The 21,076-nt window shown below is 40.2% G+C and overlaps 1 protein-coding gene across 4 annotated transcripts in view; it reads right to left on the minus strand.

The window, feature by feature from the left end:
- LOC131255408 (alpha-N-acetylglucosaminidase-like) overlaps window positions 1-21,076 on the minus strand; it is a 169,818-nt gene that overhangs the window by 42,635 nt on the left and 106,107 nt on the right. For all 4 annotated transcript variants that reach the window (XM_058256113.1, XM_058256114.1, XM_058256112.1 and 1 more), the window contains one exon: window positions 13,258-13,356. In XM_058256113.1, the coding sequence (XP_058112096.1) occupies window positions 13,258-13,356 (99 nt within the window). The remainder of the gene's footprint in view (window positions 1-13,257; window positions 13,357-21,076) is intronic.

Raw genomic sequence — 21,076 nt, forward strand, 5'->3', positions numbered from 1 at the left:
CTACATCCATTAGATCCTAATTTCTTTTTTATTTAATGATCTTGTGTTATGATGTTGGTAGCTTAGGTCAGGATTATACATGATTTTCTTTTGATTTTCATGATATTTGTGAAGAATATAGCGACGTGTGTTTTTTGGTTAAATATCTTAATTCGGTTATTTGATCTCACATCTTACTTAGATCATGCATCGGTCCTACATCAGAAGATGGCTTCGACTGGCTCTAAACGAGGCCTGAAAGACTTCACTAGGAAGTTGTTGCTTTGTAACCAAGTGAAGAGGTGAGCTCCTCCACTCAAGGAAGGTCTAGAACTATTCTAGAAATAGCACTTATCTTAAAATTAACCCGAAGTCAAAATACCTCTCCAAAACATATTGTTTTGGCCATTACGGCTTTACCACAACTTGATCATGAGTGGCATCCGGTGTTTTAAATATTGATGATATTAGCCGATAGATCCCACGATATATCTTGTATCCCACTTGTGCGATACGAAACGCACAGGTAGTGCCGATATATCCCACGATATATCTTGTATCCCACTTGTGCGATACGAAACGCACAGGTAGTGCCGATATATCCCACCTATTTGATCCAGTAAGCATTTTCGATTTTTTATACATGTTTTTGTTGTAAATCACGTTAAACCAGTGTCAAATGGTTACTAATGTATGATTCTTCATATTTTCCATGAAAAATTATGGATTTGGAACTTTGATTTTGAGATTTAGGGGAGATGGGTCAAGTTTGCGGAAATTTGAGAAAAATAAAAATTTCTCAATTTCTCGCAAATCAGTTGCAATATTTGTATCCAAACACAAAATTAAACTTGTAACCTGATCTAGTGATTCTTCTTTTTCTTTTGAATGTATTGCTTGTGTTTCCGTACATGTCCTCTTACGTTTATAAATTATATGAATAGACTTTGTGACGCAGGACGTAAATTTAAATATGATATGCAAGATTGCAGGCTTAAATCACACCAATTCAGAAACAATCACACAAATTCCACATCCCACATGAAAATCCAAACATTCAATTAAAAGGGAATCTATGCGGGTCCAAGCCGACACAGGCTAGGACTGGACCAATAAAATTATAAGCCAAACGATGTCAAAGGGAAATAAAATCAGCTACTCATGCATAAAAATCAGTCCCTAATCCAAGGGATTCCCTAATTTCAATTTAAGGAACCCTAAGGTAATAAAAATGGGCAAATCAATTAGGGATCATGTAAAATAGGGTTAAGATTCATGAAAAAACGGCTATGAGAGGATCAAAGAGGATAAAAACTTGAGCCAAAAGATGATCCCGCGTGTAGACAGCAACAATGGCCCAGACGGACGTGCGTGTGATCCCAGCCGCATGTGTGTGGGGCCCAATATTCAGAAAAAAGGCCACCTTGGCCCTGGTCGGCCAGGGATGGACTCCAAAACTCTCAAATCTCAACTCGATCCGATGTACGGTTTGTGCGTGGTGCTCCGCCGAAGTTTCAGCTCGCCTGCGGGCCGAAATCTGGAAACCTGCTTCAATGAAGAAATCTGATGTAACAAAAGGACAAATTCGAAGTACGGATGGTGGGGGAAGATGGAAAAAAAGATGATGGAAAATGGGGGTAAATTGGGATCGATGTGGCTTCGCACCACGGTAGTTAGCCCTTCGAAAAGGGAGGGCTTCACACCCACTTTTGAATTCTTCCACAACTCACGAAGAGAGCAGAAAAATAAAGCAGGAATTTTTTATTAACTTCAATGAATGAAAAGAACTACAAGGGGTGCCTATTTATAGGGAGAACCCTATACCCAAAAACTCGCACCATGTGCGACACCTATTACTTAGCGATGAAGTAAACTAAAATAAAAACCAAACAAGGAAATCTAAAGCGTTCACGATGTTCTAAATAATAACAATAAGCAAAACCTAAAATATAAAACCAATCCGACGAGTGGGCCACGATCATGAGATCCCATGGTGGGCTTTTCTTGACTATTGGGCCACTTTTCTAAACCAAAACTTGTCTTCTAGCTAGGAGGCCCTCCCTGGACGTCGTCATCAAGCCAGATCGATGGTGGGGTCCTCCTTTTGAGTACGTACGTGCGTAGGGGTGGTGGTGTGCGGGCGTGCGTGTGCACGATGTCCTCATCAACTCTCCCCGGCTGTGAAGATTTCGCCACTGGCGAAATAAAACTCCTGAACCGCTCTAAGATGTCGCGATCAAGTCTCTGAAGCTCCTCCTCAATGAGCCACGGCTGTCCGAAGTTGGGCGTGACTTCCATTTAACTAGGTATTTCTGAAACCCGCCATCCGACGTGGAAATTATCTCATGGTCCAGGATATCCTCTATTTCCTCTCTTGGTGTGTGAAGGCTAGGTATGAGAGGCATAGGCTGGGATGAAAGGTCGGGAAGAGGCCATGGATCAAAGGGTAAGGTTGGGACATCAGGATGGGTGGGCGAAGGGCCGGACAAAGTATCAGTAGGTCCCTGAAAAGCAACTAGATCCTCCACGTTGAATGTGGAACTAATTCCCATGAAAGGTGGAAGATCTACCTCATACGCATTGAGACCGTTTCGCTATATAATTTTGAAGGGCCCAGCGCTACGCGCGTGTAACTTACGAACGGCCCCTGGACGGTACCGCTCGGGCCTGATACGAACCATCACAGAGTCCCCAATATTGAACTCTTTGAAACGTCTATGTAGGTCTGCAGAAAATTTGTAATGCTCATTACTAGTAGTGATCTTTCGCTTGATTTCTTGATGCAATGAATGTATGTGATGCGCAAAAGACTCTGCAGACTCTGATGGCCTATGGGACAATGACATGGGAATAAGATCAATAGGTTTCCTAGGCTTATAACCAGTAACGACTTCAAAAGGACTTAGACCTGTGGACCTATTGACAAAACTATTGTATGCAAACTTGGCTATGGGTAGTACGACGTCCTGTCCTGGTATGCTCCCCCACTAAACATCGAAGTAAACTCCCTAAGCTCTTATTAACCACCTCAGTCTGGCCATCGGTCTGAGGGTGGTAGGCAGAAGAAAACTGGAGCTTAGTATTCATCATGTGCCATAGTGTCTTCCAAAAGTAACTCATGAATTTCACGTCACGGTCAGACACTATGGTTTTTGGTAACCCATGCAGTTTGACAACCTCACTAAAGGATAGCTTGGCAACATGAGAGGCGTCGGAGGTCTTAGAACAAGGAATGAAGTGGGCCATTTTAGAGAAACGGTCCACGACAACGAATATGGAGTCATGCTTTCGAATAGTCTTGGGAAGTCCAAGCATGAAGTCCATACTGATGTCCTGCCAAGGGATGAATGGGACTGGCAAAGGTGTATATAATCCTGTATTCTGTTTCCTCTGCTTTGCCAGTTGACAAGTACGGCATTGCCCTATAATTTTGGCCACGTCCCGCTTGAGGCTTAGCCAATGAAATCTATCCTCCACTAGGGCAATGGTCTTGTCACGACCGAAATGACCTGCAACCCCCCCCTGAATGTAACTCCCAGACAAGAAAATCGCGAAGGGAGGTGCGTGGTATGCACAAGCGGTCACTCCTAAACAAATAACCGTCCAAAATCAAATACTCACTGTTAGCTCCTGACGAACTCTCTAGTAAAGACATATACACAACTCTAAAATCTGGACACTCAGAATACTCTTCTTTGATGCGCTCAAGGCCTGTAACTTCAACGTTCATGGAGTTGAGTAATGCGACTCGACGACTCAACGCGTCGGCAGGCTTATTCTCTACACCGGCCTTGTGCTTAAGCACAAAAGTGTACTCTTAAAGGAATTGAACCCACTTAGCATGCCTGGGGCTTAATTTCTTTTAAGAGTTCAAGTATCTTAAGGCCTCATGATCTGAGAACAAGACGAATTCTGGCGGTAACAGGTAATGTCGCAAATGGCGTAGTGATTGCACTACCGCGTAGAATTCTTTGTCATAGGTGCAATATCCTTGCTTCGCCTCATTCAGTTTCTCACTAAAAAAGGCGACAGGGTGCCCTTCCTGGCTAAGTACTCCTCCTATGCCGACTCCTGACGTGTCATATGCGACTTCAAAAGCTTTTGAAAAATCTGGAAGTCGCGTAACTGGAGCTTCAGTCATCTTGACCTTTATCTCCTTGAAGGCCTTCAAGGCGGCCTTTGTCCATTGAGACTCTCCCTTTTTTATGCAGTCCGTGATGGGAGCCGCAATGGAACTGAAGCCTCGAATGAACCGCCTATAAAAAGTGGCTAAGCCATGAAAGTTGCGCACCTCATGAATATTGCGGGGTTCAGGCCAATTAACGATGGCCTTTACCTTCTCGGGATCCGCCGATACGCCCTCAGTTGACACAATAAAACCTAAGAAGATCACACTACTAGACAAGAACGCGCACTTCTTTAGGTTGGCGTACAACTTCTCGGCCCTGAGGATCCCACAAACCTGCCTTAAATGGTTGAGGTGTTGCTCCTTAGTTATGCTATAAATCAAGATATCATCAAAGTATACGACCAGGAACTTCCCCATGAAGGGTCTCAATACTTGGGTCATCACACACATGAAAGTGCTTGGGGCATTAGTTAACCCAAAAGGCATATCTAGCCACTCATATAGCTCATCCTTCGTCTTGAAGGCCGTCTTCCACTCATTACCAGGGCGTATACGGATTTGGTGATACCCACTTTTGAGGTCGATTTTTGAGAAGATAGTAGCATCAGCCATCATATCTAGCATGTCATCAAGACGCGGTATGGGAAATCGATACTTGATTGTGATTTTGTTGATGGCCCTACTATCAACACACATCCTCCATGTGCCATCCTTCTTAGGTGTAAGAAGGGCGGGCACGGCACACGGACTCATGCTCTCTCGAATGAAACCCTTCTCTAGGAGTTCATCAATCTGCCTCTTCAACTCAGCGTGCTCCTTCGGGTTCATTCTGTAATGTGGGAGGTTTGGTAGAGTTGCCCCAGGAATTAAATCAATGGCATGCTGTATATCCCTCATAGGGGGAAGCTCATTCAGTAAATCATCAGGAAAAACATCACGAAACTCATGTACTACCTGAATGGCCTCAGTGGGTAACTCTACGCTAATATCTGGTACACTCTTCCTAGCCACAAGGGCGTATATCATCAAGTCCGCCTCCGTCTCTCGCTCAAAGTCTTTGGCATTCAAAATATGGAGCGGTTTGGACTTGGACTTCGACTCCTTCACTTCTTTTGGGCCGTTCACACCACTCTGTGTGGTGAACTCTTTTCTAGTTGTATTCTTGGGTGGTAGAGGATTTAGCTTGACCTTCTTGCCCTCAAACCAGAATGTACACACATTTGAACGACCAAATATGGTAACATCCCTGTCATAGAGCCACGGCCTACCCAGAATGACATGGCCCACATCCATAGGAACAACATCACACCAAATTGTGTCTTTATAAGATCCGAACTGAATAGGGACAAGACAGTGGTGCAAGACTGGAATGGATGTTTCGTCAACCCAGGAGACTCTATAGGGCTGAGGATGGGCTTCCAGCTCAAGCCCAAACGACTCACAGTGCTAATCGATGCCACGTTGGCACAACTACCACTATCCATGATCATCTTACAGCACTTTTCCCCACATTTTGCATAAGTGTAGAAGATCGTGTTGCGGCGCCAATCATCAGTGTTCTTGGCTTGAGCCAGGGCGCAACGCACAATTGCGAGGGTTAAAGACTCTTGTGCTCCCTCTTCCTCATCACTAGGGGTTCCGACTGGCTCGTATTCCTCCTCACTATCACTCTCTGGGGGCACTACTTCTACTTGCCCATCAATAAGGAGTACTTTGGTGACCTCTCTCGTGCCGCACTGGTGAGCAAAGTGACCAAACCCCTGACACCTAAAACACCTAGTGGCCCCACTTCCACGTGAACTAGACCCGACAATCTCTTTACCCTTATCATCCTTAGGTCTAGGCTGAACATTAGGGAAAGGTTTGTTTTGGAATCCCGTGTTAGGTCTAGCCCCAGAGGGGTTGGCCTTAGTACTGGATTCGCGAAAGTCAAACCGCCTTCCCACAGATGCTTTAAGGTATTGCTCGACATCTAACACTACTTGGTACAACTGTTCGATAGTGTCTATGTCTTTGGCAAGCAATTCTCTCCTAATGTCAGGACGGAGGCCCATTTTAAAACGAGCAAGGGTGAGTACGGGGTCCTTATCAACCTCACAGCGGGTCGAGTACTCTTCGAATTTCTCAATATAGTCAGCAACACTCATGGAACCCTGTCGAAGAGACTACCACTCCTCAATCAACCGCATGCGATAAGAGAAAGGAAGGTACTTCTCTTTCAACGTTTCTTTCATTTCTCCCCAATGGACTATTGGAAGTTCCCTCGCTTTCTTTTTTTCGCTTAACCGTCGCCCAAAACCTCTTTGCTTGACCCACAAGCTTCATCTTGGCGAATCGGACTCATCGAGCATCCGACATATCATACCACTCAAAATAGTGGTCCACATCCGCCAACCAATCTAAAAAAGCTTTAGGGTCTAAGTGGCCATCAAAAGTAGGGGCATCTACCCTAACTCCCTTGATGAGTTGTGCATCTGGGTCATATTGATCATGATGTCCCGGACGAGGTGGGTGCACAGGTACGCGCCCATGACCAGCTCCTTGGCCGCCTCCATTCCTTGGTCTAACCTCCTGACCAACTGCCTGAGATTAGGCATCCTCCCCAGTGGTGGGGTTTGCCCTGAAGGATGCCTCTATTTCTTCGAGGCGTTTATCTATGTGTTGTTCCAAATGCTTATTCAAGGACTCAACTTGCTGGGCTAACTTGGCCACTGTTTCTTGTAGTTGCTCCATGTTTAGTGTGGGGTGCAAACCAAAACTGCGACCTGTACGTGTGGGCATACACTGACTTGCTCAACCTAAGGACCTGCTATGACAACTATATGCATCTAAAAACTAAATGACCCTACGAGACTCTATATGAAGGAGACTACACACTGTTACTAAAATTCAGCTATATATGATGGACTGAATGCACGAAGGACTCAAACAAACTAAACCCTAAATATGTGGTGAATTCCCCTATAAGAACCCTAGGCTTTGATACCAAATTTGACGCAGGACGTAAATTTAAATATGATATGCAAGATTGTAGGCTTAGATCACACCAATTCAGAAAAAATCACACAAATTCCACATCCCACATGAAAATCCAAACATTCAATTAAAGGGGAATCTATGCGGGTCCAAGCCGACACAGGCTAGGACTGGACCAATAAAATTATAAGCCAAACGATGTCAAAGGAAAATAAAATCAACTACTCATGCATAAAAATCAGTCCCTAATTCAAGGGATTCCCTAATTTCAATTCAAGGAACCCTAAGGTGATAAAAGGGGGCAAATCAATTAGGGATCATGTAATATAGGATTAAGATTCATGAAAAAACGGCTATGAGAGGATAAAAGAGGATAAAAACCTGAGCCAAAAGATGATCCCGCGTGTGGACAGCAACAATGGCCCAGACGGACGTGCGTGTGATCCCGGCCGCACGTGTGTGGGGCCCACTATTCAGAAAAAGGCCACCTTGGCCCTGGTCGGCCAGGGATGGACTCCAAAACTCCCAAATCTCAACTCGATCCGATGTACGGTTTGTGCGTGGTGCTCCGCCGAAGTTTCAGCTCGCTTGCGGGGCGAAATCTGGAAACCTGCTTCAATGAAGAAATCTGATGCAACAAAATGACAAATTCGAAGTACGGATGGTGGGGGAAGATGGAAAAAAAGATGATGAAAGATGGGGGTGAATTGGGATCGATGTGGCTTCGCACCACGGTAGTTAGCCCTTCGAAAAAGGAGGGCTTCGCACCCACTTTTGAATTCTTCCACAACTCACGAAGAGAGCAGAAAAATAAAGCAGGAATTTTTTATTAACTTCAATGAATGAAAAGAACTACAAGGGGTGCCTATTTATAGGGAGAACCCTATACCCAAAAACTCGCACCATGTGCGACACCTATTACATGGCGATGAAGTAAACTAAAATAAAAACCAAACAAAGAAATCTAAAGCGTTCACGATGTTCTAAATAATAACAATAAGCAAAACCTAAAATATAAAACCAATCCGACGAGTGGGCCACGATCATGAGATCCCATGGTGGGCTTTTCTTGACTATCGGGCCACTTTTCTAAACCAAAACTTGTCTTCTAGCTAGGAGGCCCTCCCTGGACGTCGTCATCGAGCCAGATCGATGGTGGGGTCCTCCTTTTGCGTACGTACGTGCGTAGGGGTGGTGGTGTGCGGGCGTACGTGTGCACGATGTCCTCATCACTTTGAATATACTTGCATCTGTTCGGTTGGAAAGCGCATATATTAGGACACCATATAAAGGAAACCCCTATTATGTGCACTTTTTTGTAATGTTTTGATTTCTAAGTGTGCATTGATGTCTTTTCAACAATCCCTGAAGTTTCATTAAAATTTTTTACTAATTTCTCAATGTTCCCATGTTTCCCAACAATAGCAATACATTACGTGATACAACCGATATATCCCATGCGATAACCGATATGTATCCGTATCCCAAGGGTGCGATACATTACGCAAAAACAATATTTAAAACATTGGTGGCATCACAAAAACTAATGCCATCTGCCAATTCAATGTGGGATATTGGGATGCCTGGAATCCCCAAATAGAAGTATACTGAATCCTTCTCCAACCATAGAGAAGGGAAAGGGTAATGGTGGATCAACGTGGTTGAGTCCTCTCGAACTTTTGAAGAATACTTCAAGGAACCCATTGATTATGATTGAGATGTGAACATATGAGATGCAAGCATTGATCTAAACTTCCCATTTTGACTCAAAATCCATTTTTTGTAACAAATATTATAAGAAATACCATTCAACCCTGTTATACATCTTCTCTGTATGAATCTAACACAATGCCTAGAACATTGGTTCTTTCTCTAGAACTCCATACGATCGATCCAAACTTCTCCATACATCTACTCTAGAACTCTATTTTGTAGCTATCGGTTCCATGAATCTAACACATCGATCCAAACTTCTCATAATATCCACTATCTGCCTTCCCATCATAAATGCACCTTGGAATAGAGTGGTATAAGCCTCCTACTGTGGTTATTGGCAGGAGCCACCTGATGTTTGACACTCCAAACATTTGGAATTAATGTAACGAACATGAGATTTTCTCCACTACGGATGTAGCTTCTTGCACCAAACTCAATTCTCTCATAAGATCAATTTTGAGCACATCCCATAGCCACTACAATGGAACTCCATTGTGTAGTTGTCGGCACCAAGGGCTTGGTCTTCTTTGATAGAAAGGAAAACTTAATGTTAACTTTTTTCTCAGAATCTCATTCCAACCATTTTGATTTGTCTAGGGAATGGTATCAAAGGGAGTGTCATTTATGTTAGGCCTATTAGACGGTGCGTTCAAATAGAGGTTCTTGAAATATTCAATAATATTCACCTCAATGTCATTAGGGGAATAGGGTCTTCAAGAAGACAATCCCCCACATGAAGCTTGATATTCTATTATGTTTCCTTACTGCATTGTCCATTGTATGGAAAAAAAGCTTTGTTTCTATCTCCCACTATTATCCATATTGCTCTCAAGTTTTCACCAGTGTTCGAAATATTGGTACAGTGTTACCCATCGCACCCTTGGGAAACGGATACGTATGGGTTATTGCACAGGATATATCAGTTGTATCATGTAATGTTTCGCTGTCATTGGAAACATGGGGAAACATTAGAAAATTGGTTGAATTTTTCAATGAAACTTCAATGCTTATTAAAAAAGACATCAATACATACTTATAAACCAAAACATTACAAAAAACAAGTGCACATAATAGGTTTTCTTTGTATGGGGTCCTAATCTATGTATTGTCTAACTGAATTAATGCAAGTATATTAAAAGTCTATTCATATAGTTTATAAATGTAAGAAGACGTGTGGAAACACAATCAATACATTCAAAAGCAAAAGAAGAATCACTAGATCGGGTTACATACATGTTTGATTTTATGTTTGGACACAAAAATTGCAACCAATTTGCGAGAATTTTTTATTTTTTATTTTCCGCAAATCAGTCTATCTCCTCCAAATCTCGAAATTAAAGCTCCCAATCCATTATTTTTCATGAAAATTCATGGATTTGTAACAATTTGACACTAATTTAGCATGATTTACAGAAGAAGGAAAAAAAAAAAAGAAAGATCGAATATCGAAAATGCTCACCGGATTGAATATGTGGGCAATATCCCATTACTTGTGCGTTTTGTATCGCACAGTGGGATAAAAGATATATCATGGGATACATCAGCCAATATCATCGATACTTAAAACATTGGTTGTCACCAAGAGATTTCCTCACACTCAATAATATTGATTAGAACTTTTTTTCCAGCTCCATCTCTTTTGCTTGCAATTCGGCAATAACAGCCCTACATCTTCCTCTACTTCATGAACTCGATTTCTTAAGGCAAAGCTGCATTTTTGTCTTTCATTTTGCCAGACTTGGTTCAAATCATTAATTTTCTTTTCTATGAAAAAAGACAAAGCCCTTGCCCCTTATAACTTCACAATGGAGTTTTATTATCAGCTATGAGATGTGACCAAAGTAGATCTTAATACAACATCGAAGCTTTTTCATAACTACGAAATATGCCCATCCATCATAGCATAGGAGATTCCACCATTCTTTAACAAGTGTTCTAAATTCGGTTTAGTTAAAGCCCATGTTCTCAAAATTGTATTCATCAGTTAGGCGGCCCCTCCGTGGACCATGATAGCTAGTGTAAGTTAAATGGGATGTGGGCATTTTCATCAAAGAGAGAAAAGAAGAAGAAGAAGAAGAAGACTTCATCCAGTAGGTGCATGGATGATGGAAGTAAATTATTTTCAGAGTGTATTTAGTTAAACATTGGAATATATAGTAATAAATGCAAGATGAATACAAGGGAACAACTGTAGTTTTCCCTTTTCATATTTTCCACATTCTTTTTTTTTTTTTTTTTTTAACAAAAGAAAAACAAAATTTCTACTGCTCATTAAAATCAAATCATGGCAATTCATATTTGCTAGATCCATACTCTGAAATCTTTATTTGAAACCTTAATGTTAGATAACACAGTGTTCGTAGTATTAGTATCGTTACATGTATTGCTCGCCGGGGATATTGAAACATGTATAGATATCGTTGATATTATTGTTGATACCCGAAAATGTATAACTGACTAAGGGAAACATTGTGGAAACACGAGGAAATGGTGGAATTTTTCCAATGAAACTTCAGGAGATGCTAAAATACACATATTTGCATATCTAAGAATCAAATAATTGCAAAAAAAGATGCAAACATAATAAGTTACTCTTTAATGGGGTTCTAAAAGCATGTAACACTGACTTAGGGAAACATTAGCGAAACATGGGTAAAAATGGTGAAAATTTTCAATTATACTTTAGGAGATGCTAAAATACACATATTTGCAAATTTAAGATTGAAATAATAGCGAAAAAGACACATTTGCACATTTAGGAATCAAATAATAAGTTTCCCTTTAATGGGGCTTAAAAGCATGTGTCATTGACTCAGGGAAGCATGGGGAAAATGATGGATCCATCCATTCATGCATGCGTGCATACACATATACACACAGATATAATATATATATATATATAGAGAGAGAGAGAGAGAGAGAGAGAGAGAGTCACGCTCACCTTTTTACATTCGCACTCGTGCGCACCTTTGCACAAGTGTCCTGGGCACAAAATCTGAACGGACCATGTGATGCGGCACGTGGATGGTTCAGATTTTGTGCTCATATCACTTGAGATGAGTTCTCAAAAAGTGGATGGTGAGAACTGGTGGGCAGGTGAACACTTCACTACACACGCACATCCATACAAACATGCATTTCATCATATAACCATGTGCCCATAAAAAATTTAAAATGGAAATTTTTTTAATAAACATATTTTTGGCAATATTGATACAGTGGTGATATTATCGAAATATCACCGATACATTAGCGATACAAGCGATACCTGGAATTTACACATCCCAAAATATTGGCGATACATTGGCAATATCGATATATTGGTGATACAAGTGACACCTAGAAGTTACACAGCCGAAAATATTGGCGATAGATTGGCAACATTGATACATCAGTTATAATTAGCGATATACTACTGATACTTGGAATTTTTTATACTACCAGTGTTATCGGTATCGCAGAGCTGGAAATACAGATAATATCGAGGATATTATCAATATATCAGGCAGTGTTTTAAATAGTGGTAGTGTTCAACCCTCTATAGCATGTAGTGTAAATAGTGTAGCATGAGCTACACGATACTTCTTTTTTTAAAATAAATAAATAAATAAATAAATAGGGAAAACATGATAAATAGTAAGAAAAAAATATAAATATGCCTAAAAGATTCATTTTTCAAGTATAAGCATGCTAAAAAAAAGTTATTAATTATCACTTGTCAAAAGCCAATCTAGATATTCAAAGTTATAAACCAAATCAAATAATTATCACATCAACAACTTTCTACACAAACCACTTTAATTAATAGTCTAATTGAAACTAAAAGTCACAACTCATTGGTATGGAAAAGGAATAAAAGTCCCACAGGTTAAAGCGTATCCAGTACAATGCAGATGTCATCACTACATTTGAAACCCTTTTTCTTTTCAGTTGAATTTTAAAGGTTTTTTAATGTATGGGTTTCACACCAACTTTAACAAAGGATTAGGGGGGGGGGGGGGAGAAGGAGGTTTGATTAACTTTACATTTTAGGTTTTCATGATGTGATGTGAGTTTGACACCATTTTTAACAAACAAAGCTGTGTGTGTGTGTGTGTGTGTGTGTGTGTAACAGAAAAAACATTGTAGCTTGCACTACATGCACTATCTAGTTACACAATGCTACGAGTGCTATTCGAAACACTGATATTGGGGATACTCCAAACAATGATAACGCATGACTGGTAGTATTATATATCATATATGGAAATGCATAAAAAGCAAACCTTAACAATGATGTGCAAGATAATCAGAAAAATTACCTTAATGCATGATACCAACTTCAAGTTCATTCTAACTTACCAAAGACCTAAACATGGTTTGAACTCTCTCTTGAGGAACAATAATGTAAATATTTGGTACATAATAAATTAATTAATTAATTAATTTAACAAAAAAAAAAAAATACATGTTGTTACCTTCACATCAACTTTGTCATGATGAAATGCCATTTCAGACATAAGATCATAAACCACAGGATTTTGTTCAACTCCTTCCATGCACATTCCAACACCAACCTTCAATCAATTAAATGAAAATATTAAGATAGTCAACCAAAAAAAAAAAGTCTCAATAAAAAATATTCAAAAGCATTACATTAGGCAAAAATCATGTAACCAAGTTATTGTGTACTAACAAGAGAGTGCAGCGATTTTTTAAATTAAATATTTATCTTTTTTTTAAACTTCCAAGGATGGTATTTATTCTAGAGATGGTATTAGGGTACATAAATTTTTTTCAATGTCACTTGTTCATTTCATCATAGTTTTTTTTTCTAAGGTGTTCTCTGTGCATACTACATTTTTACTCCATTGCATTTTTGCAGATAAAAAAATTAGAAGCACCTCTGTCGTGCCTTTAATGGTTTCATTCGAGTCTTTATCACCTGTCAATCAATCATCTTCATTGTGTGCATCAAAAAGTGCGCTATCACATACGAGATTAAACGTGAACCAACAGTTATTGCTTGATCTAGTTAGATTTTCAGGACTTTGACTGTCCAATGGAATGCTTGACTATAAGGATTATAGTTTGACAAAGCATGAGGGAAGTAGAAGCAGTAGCTTAGTTACAGTGATGAGGAATATCTCTTTCAAAATCTTAGCCAGTACAAACAGTTAAGAATCAAGAGAAGAAGTGTGAGAGAGTAGCACAACTAAACTGTGGACTATAACAGCAGGACAATTCATCACCAACATGTAGTTGCAAGATTCTTCTAACAAGGCACCCTCCCCTTCGAATCATACATTGGACTCTAGCTCCTGCTCCCACTTCTTACCTATTTCTACTTGTTTATATTTTGAAATTGACACTTAAGCGCTCCCACACTTGAATTTGCTGCTGCTTCACTTCATGCTTCGTGCAACCATACACCAACCTAAAAAGAATTTGAATTAGGATTTGAACTTTCTTCATGAATTTTTTTATTACTTTTTTTTTATTATTATTAAAAACCTTTATTACTTGTCATGCATTCACCAATCTATTTTGGGTTACTATACTTGGGCCTTCATGGACTACTAGAACATTATGCCTTTATATTGAAAATGATTTTCACATGATTAATGTTCCAATAGATTGATTTGTTTCCAAGTTCTATGAAGACCCATTATTTTAAGAGAAAATTCGCTAGACCTCAAAATCTCATCAATTTGAAGATTGAGGATGGGTTTTTTATATTCCAATTTAAGGTCTAAAAGTATGTTTGGTAAAGCCTGTTAAACCGTAACAGTGAAAAACTAGGGGGTCATTACATTTCACATAAGATATAGCCGCTCTTCAAGAAATGTTACAAAAAATCGTCTTTCCTTCCTATCAATTTGAGAGAGAGAGAGAGAGAGAGAGAGAGAGAGAGAGAGAGAGAGAGAGAGAGAAAGTGTCGACTCTTCTAGACTTTGCCTCTCAGAACGCTAGACATCGACGCTCATTCAAGGGAGCTTCACTAGTCTGAAAACTCCCACTCACTAGGGGAAGCTCTGTGCCACGTGTTAGACCTCCCAGGGATAGCCTTAGCAAGAGGCACTAACTAAGCTCCCAAATGATGGGGTTTGTGCCTAGGTGTTGACCTATTGCAGCACATGTGCCAGGCGCAGAGTACCACTCCCTCAGCTAATTTTCATGGACAATAGGAATTATTACATGAGACCAATACTTCTCCTCAGCCCAACTCCTTGTTCCATGTACAAACCGATAGGTGCTAGGCATTAAGGACCCTTTCAACAGATGGCAGATGTGCTAACATGCAGTTTGAAGCATTCTCTTTATCATCTTTAGCATATGAGACCCCTGGTAATGCCGGAATGATCGCGCTTGAGTACGCCGCAAGGCTACATGATTATCTCAAGTCTTATTCTGACGCCCAGCTAGCTCTTCCTGCAAATGCCTCATTAACTCGTCCATAACTAATCTGAAAAGGTATGGGTTCAATGCAAACCTCTAATACAAGTGTACAATAATTGGAACTCACTTGTCTCTCCACTAGTAGCCCTCACATTCTCAGCCATGCATATCCTTAAAATATTTTAAATTGTTCAATGAACCTTTTTTCATCATTTTATTTTTCAGGACCTAAGAACGAAGAAGTTGATTACTGGCAGTGTTTTAAATATCGTCGATATCGGCCAATATATTCCACGATATTTCTTCTATCCCACCTGTGCGATACGAAATGCACAAGTAGTGCGATATATCCCACATGTTCGATCCGGTAAGCATTTTTTATTTTCGATCCTTTTTTTTTTTTGTAAATCATATTAAATTAGTGTCAAATTGTTAAAAATCCATGTTTTTTCATGTTTTGCATGAAAAATCATGGATTGGGAGCTTCGATTTTGAGATTTGTAGAAGGACCAAGCTATGAAATTTTATTTTATTTTTAAAAAAAAGGATAAAATTTTCCCAATTTCTCGCAAATTGGTTGCAATCTTTGTATCCAAACATAAAATCAAACATGTATATAACCTGATTTAGTGATTCTTCTTTTGCTTTTGAATATATTGCTCGTGTTTCCACACGTCTTCTTACATTATAAATTACATGAATAAACTTTGAATATACTTGCATCAATTCAGTTAGACAATGCATAGATTAGGACCCCATACAAAAGAAAACCAATTTTATTCACTTGTTTTTTTGTAATATTTTGATTTGTAAGTGTGTATTGATGTCTTTTTTAACAATCACTAAAATTTCATTGAAAAAATCTACCAATTTCCAATGTTTTCCCGTGTTTCCAACAACAGCGATACAACTGATATATCCCATGTGATAACCGGTACGTATTTGTATCACAATGGTGTGATATGTAATGCGATACCAATATTTCGAACACTGATTACTAGTGGTCATGAATACCATGAATTATCTCTATTATCCGCATACCGGATCTCATTTTAGCAACTTTCTCTCAATATGAATAAGTAAGAACTCCATAGATGGCATTGTCGGTTTAGTCATCCTTCCATTGGAGTTCTAGATATGTTTTTGCCCTTTTCTTCTAGTTTTAGTTTGTTGTCATGTAAAACCTATTAGCTTATGCGGCATAATAGTACCTTTTTCCTACTAATGAGAATAAGAAATGTAATGCTTTCTTTTCTCTTTCACTCTCATTTATGGATTGCTCCCATCTTAGATCATTCTAGATTTTATTACTTTTTCTTTTATTGATGATGCATCATGAATGACTTGGATGTTTATAACGAAATACAAAAGTGAAATTTTCATCATGTTCAGATGTCTCATAAATGGGCATTTAGTCAATACCAAACCCACATCCAAACTTGACATAGTGATCAAGGGGGAGGGTATTTGTTTGCAAAATTTAAAACCAATCTACAAGAATATGGTATCAAAGTTGTAGATAACATATTCTCATTTTGGCCAACAAGACAAGGTAGCAAAACAAAGAAATCATCATATTCTTGAGGTTGCAAGCCCTCTTCTTGTAGAGATGAATGCCCCCCCCCCAAAAAAAAAAAAAAAAAAATCTGGACAGAATCAATTCTTAACACATTATTTAATAAATTGGATACCTATGAGCAATATTCGAAATATCGGTATTGTGTTATGTATCGCACCCTTGGAATACAGATACATATCGGTTATCGGACAGGATATATCGTTTGTATCATATAATTTATCGCACTTTTTGGGAAGCATGGGGAAACATTGGGGAAATGGTTGAATTTTTCAATGAAGCTTCGAGGATTATTAAAAAAGACCTTAATACACACTTTAAAATCAGAACATCTAAAAAAAAAAAAAAGGTGCACATAATAAGTTTCCTTTGTATTGGGTCCTAATCTCTGCAATGTTTAAATGAACTAATGCAACTATATGTAAATTGAATATGTGACATTTATAAATGTATCAAAGACATGTATGAAAACACAACCATTTCATTGAAAAGCAAAAGAAGTAAAAAATTGATAAATATACATATCAATGATGTGGACTGGTTGTGGCTCGTAATCATCGTCTCCATCTCGACGGGGCTGGGAATAGTACTACTCCACAAATTGACAATACTGTGCCCAGGTCATAGTAGAGTGGTACCAGTCAAGATATTCCCTGACATAACGCTGGTACTCATCCTCTCCGAACTGAATCAATACGCCCATCTGTGGGTACTGCGTAATCGTCGCAGTCTGTGCCTGATATGGATCTGGGAAGGGCACATATGAAGCTCCTTGGTATCCATATTGGTGTCTATATCCATACTGCTGCTCATATCCCTACCCATATGCAGAAGTGAACTCCCGACCATAGTTAAAAAACGATGTGCCGTAACTACTGAAGTCACTCGTCGCGTATCCACTAGGTCCATATCCATACTCATACTGTGGCATAGAACTCAAGCTACTCTCCTATGTTTGTGATCCATATCAATGTTATGGCCTATAACTCAAGCTCCCCTCCCTCGTCCGTGATCCAAATCTAGAGTCACATCGCTTGTCACAAATGCACGTGTCCCTCACGCATTTTGCTAGCAACTCCTCAAAATTTGAAAGCTTCTGAGTCTGTTTTTTCTTTAATAGGCTTTAAAGCTCGTATGTCTTATTGTATATAAGACGAGGTCGTGGTTCTCCTGGACGAGAACTATGGTCAGGGTCCTGCATAGCATGATCGAAATCCTCTTCCCCAGTGAAAGGGCTAAGAGGCCTTTAATCATAACTCTCACCCTCGTCACCACCATCCCCATTGCCATCATCACCATCATCGTTACTGTCATCAGAGTCATCATCACCCTTATCGTTATCATCACCATCACCAGACCCATCCCCCGCATCACTCTGACTCAGTACTGGTATCAAACAATGTCTCCCCACCACGTTTCCCGTGTGATAGTGACTGATGCGGGCTGCCCTCCAGACTCTTTGTCAATGGGTCGAATACCTCATTAGGAGACCTTTGCTGCTCCACCTCATCCTCAACATATGCATGTTGTTCGACCGTCATCAGGTCCAGTGGGTCTTCCTGTGCTTTTCTTCTTCCTTCCGTGCGGAGCAACCTCTCTCGTAACTTCATATTGTAGTGATGATACACTAGCTTCTAAAGCCTCTCATACCCTAGTCTATTGCGCTTATTTATGTGGATGAGGGAGAATGTACTCAAATTCCTTTCAAAGGGTGACGAGGAGATCGTCTGTGCAAGCACACGAACAGCCAGTCATTGTAAAACCACGCAGTCAGTCCCGTACATGGACCACCATTCGGTATCATAAAATTCTTTCATTAGTTTTAGATTTTCCAAAATAATATGAAATTTAAGTTTATTGCAGTAACCCACATGCCATCATAGTGTTCCTTGACTTCACCGCAGGGGGGCACCCAATCATTCCAACCGCGTCGTAGAATCTAACAATCTGTTGATGGCGTATAGCAACCAGGGTAAGTATGGAATGGTTGAGATGAAGATGAGGAGAATGTAAGTGCGGAACATATTTACCTCATTACTGAAGGTGCCATTCTCTATACAGTTGGGGAATAAGTGATTATCCACCTCATGTACAACCCTCTTAAATGAATTGTCTTCATAGATATTCCGACAGTAGTGGTATCTTGGATTCAGGAAATATACTAAAAACCAATATCTATACATCAGTACAGCCGTCATTTATTATTGCATATAGAAAAAAATTCATACAAGTACTTACCAGCCTGATGTAGTGGGTGAGAAAGCGTCTTTTTTCCAGCGATTGTCTATTGTTGCATGCACCCACTTATATGTGCTGGGAGCTTTAACATTGATAGCCTCTTTCATCAGCTGTATGGATGGAAACAACGACCTCATCGACGAATTTGTTTCATTGTCCACCATCCTCAACACCACGTAAATGGGCTCTAGAATACTTACTACACTAGCACGCGATCCCAAAATGTATTTGTCAGCACCAGCTCATCGATTCTCCAGGTTACTTTCTTCACCCTCTTTTTCCATTCTTCGTAATCATGAGAGGAGAAAAGCTCTCGTAACCTCTGTTTGTGTATGACGAGGCTACTTAAGGCGATATAATTTGTGGTGAACCGCATCACCCCAGGGCACACTATATACCAACGACACCTCTCATGCATCACGTCAAATAACCAGGTGTGGTTGTATATGAAGTTTGTGATGAGTCGTGCATCAGTAATAATGGTCTTCAACGATGGCCTATCCCCGATCAACTCCAGCATGAGATTGATGCAATGAGCTACGCAGGGGGTCCAATACATGATACTTGTTCTGAATATTCTTCCCTGCCTTGACAAATGCACTCCCATTGTCCGTAACAAACTGCACAATGTTTCTCCTCCCAACTTTACATGACATTGTGCATTAGTTTGTAAATGTAGTTAGAATCTTTAATCTTATTTCTCGCATCTACAAACTTTAAGAACATTGTCTGTCCCCTGTAATAGACCATAAAATTTATGACTGACACCTTCATTGGTCCGGTCCAATCGTCACATGTGACAGTGCAGCCGTACATCTCCCATGACTGCTTCTATGAATCTACATGTCTTCATCTCTGCATATTCATCATCCAAATACTTCCCCATGATCTCAAAGGGTGTGGGCGGAGGCACACCCTCACCCCCATGCTGCACTTCACTTATCATATTCTTAAAGTGCGGGCTTGCTGCAGGATGCACGGGGATTTGATCGTTGATAAAAAGCTTCGCTATAAACTTTTCAACTTTCTTCCTCACATCCCCTCCACTAAACATGTCCTTTATTTTCTTTTGTCTCTGTTACCTCTTTGTACATTCTTGGATCTGAAGGTAGATCTGGCACCTGCATGCTACTGCTCCTACCCATGCCCCATAATCCTCCCTGCCTACTACCCTCCCCTCCACCACCCCTAGAACTCCCCCCTGCTCCACTACCCCCTGCTCCAGTCCCCCCCACCACGTTGTGGATAGCTCCATCAAATCTACACCCACTCGTGTCCCACCTCTCCTGATCCCTCTCCCACCGATCTCGTATGGACTCTTGAACTGCACGTCTATATTCGGGATCATCATCGTCATTCAGATCCACTACATACTCGTCACCTACATATGGTGGCCACCTCAACTCCTCCATAATATCCATCTCTCGTGCATGTCGTTCATCTTTTGTCTTCACATTTTTTTTTTCAATGTCCCTCATCTCTTCTCGCACATCCTGTGAGCACTTAGGGCAGTCCACAACATTGCTATACCCTCCCGCTAAATGCTCCTTCAAGCGGGTTACCCCCCCACTCCTCAATACATGGTTACATAAATTACATATACTCCCGAATCGATTATTAGGAGTGGGCCGGCCATATCGCCACCCTATATTAGGTTGTCTCCTTCCTCTTCCTCCCGACATACTTTATCTGTAAAAGAATATTATGTTAATACTTGTTAGGACCCACCTTGGTGCATGTGCTGTATATCCATGCCGCTCATCCATTTTGCCAGATTATTTTAAGGAATGGTCCTAAAAATAAGAATGATCCAAATCTTAAGTGGAACAAGATTTCCAGCATTAGATACTTCCTGGGGCCCACAAAAGTTTTGGATGGCAAGGAAAATAGATGGATGGCGTAAAATTACCGAGAAATAGATGGATAGCGTGGATAAAACACATACATCATGGTGGGGCTATAGAGCACCATCCAATAGGCAATAAGCTATTCAAGACAAAAACGCATGCAATATATAGTAAGACACCAAAAGTATAGTCTCATGCATCAGTATGTAGAAAGAATTAGGAAATCAAGAATCTTCA

The sequence above is a fragment of the Magnolia sinica genome, chromosome 9, assembly GCF_029962835.1.
Source record: "Magnolia sinica isolate HGM2019 chromosome 9, MsV1, whole genome shotgun sequence".
Taxonomy (NCBI): domain Eukaryota; kingdom Viridiplantae; phylum Streptophyta; class Magnoliopsida; order Magnoliales; family Magnoliaceae; genus Magnolia; species Magnolia sinica.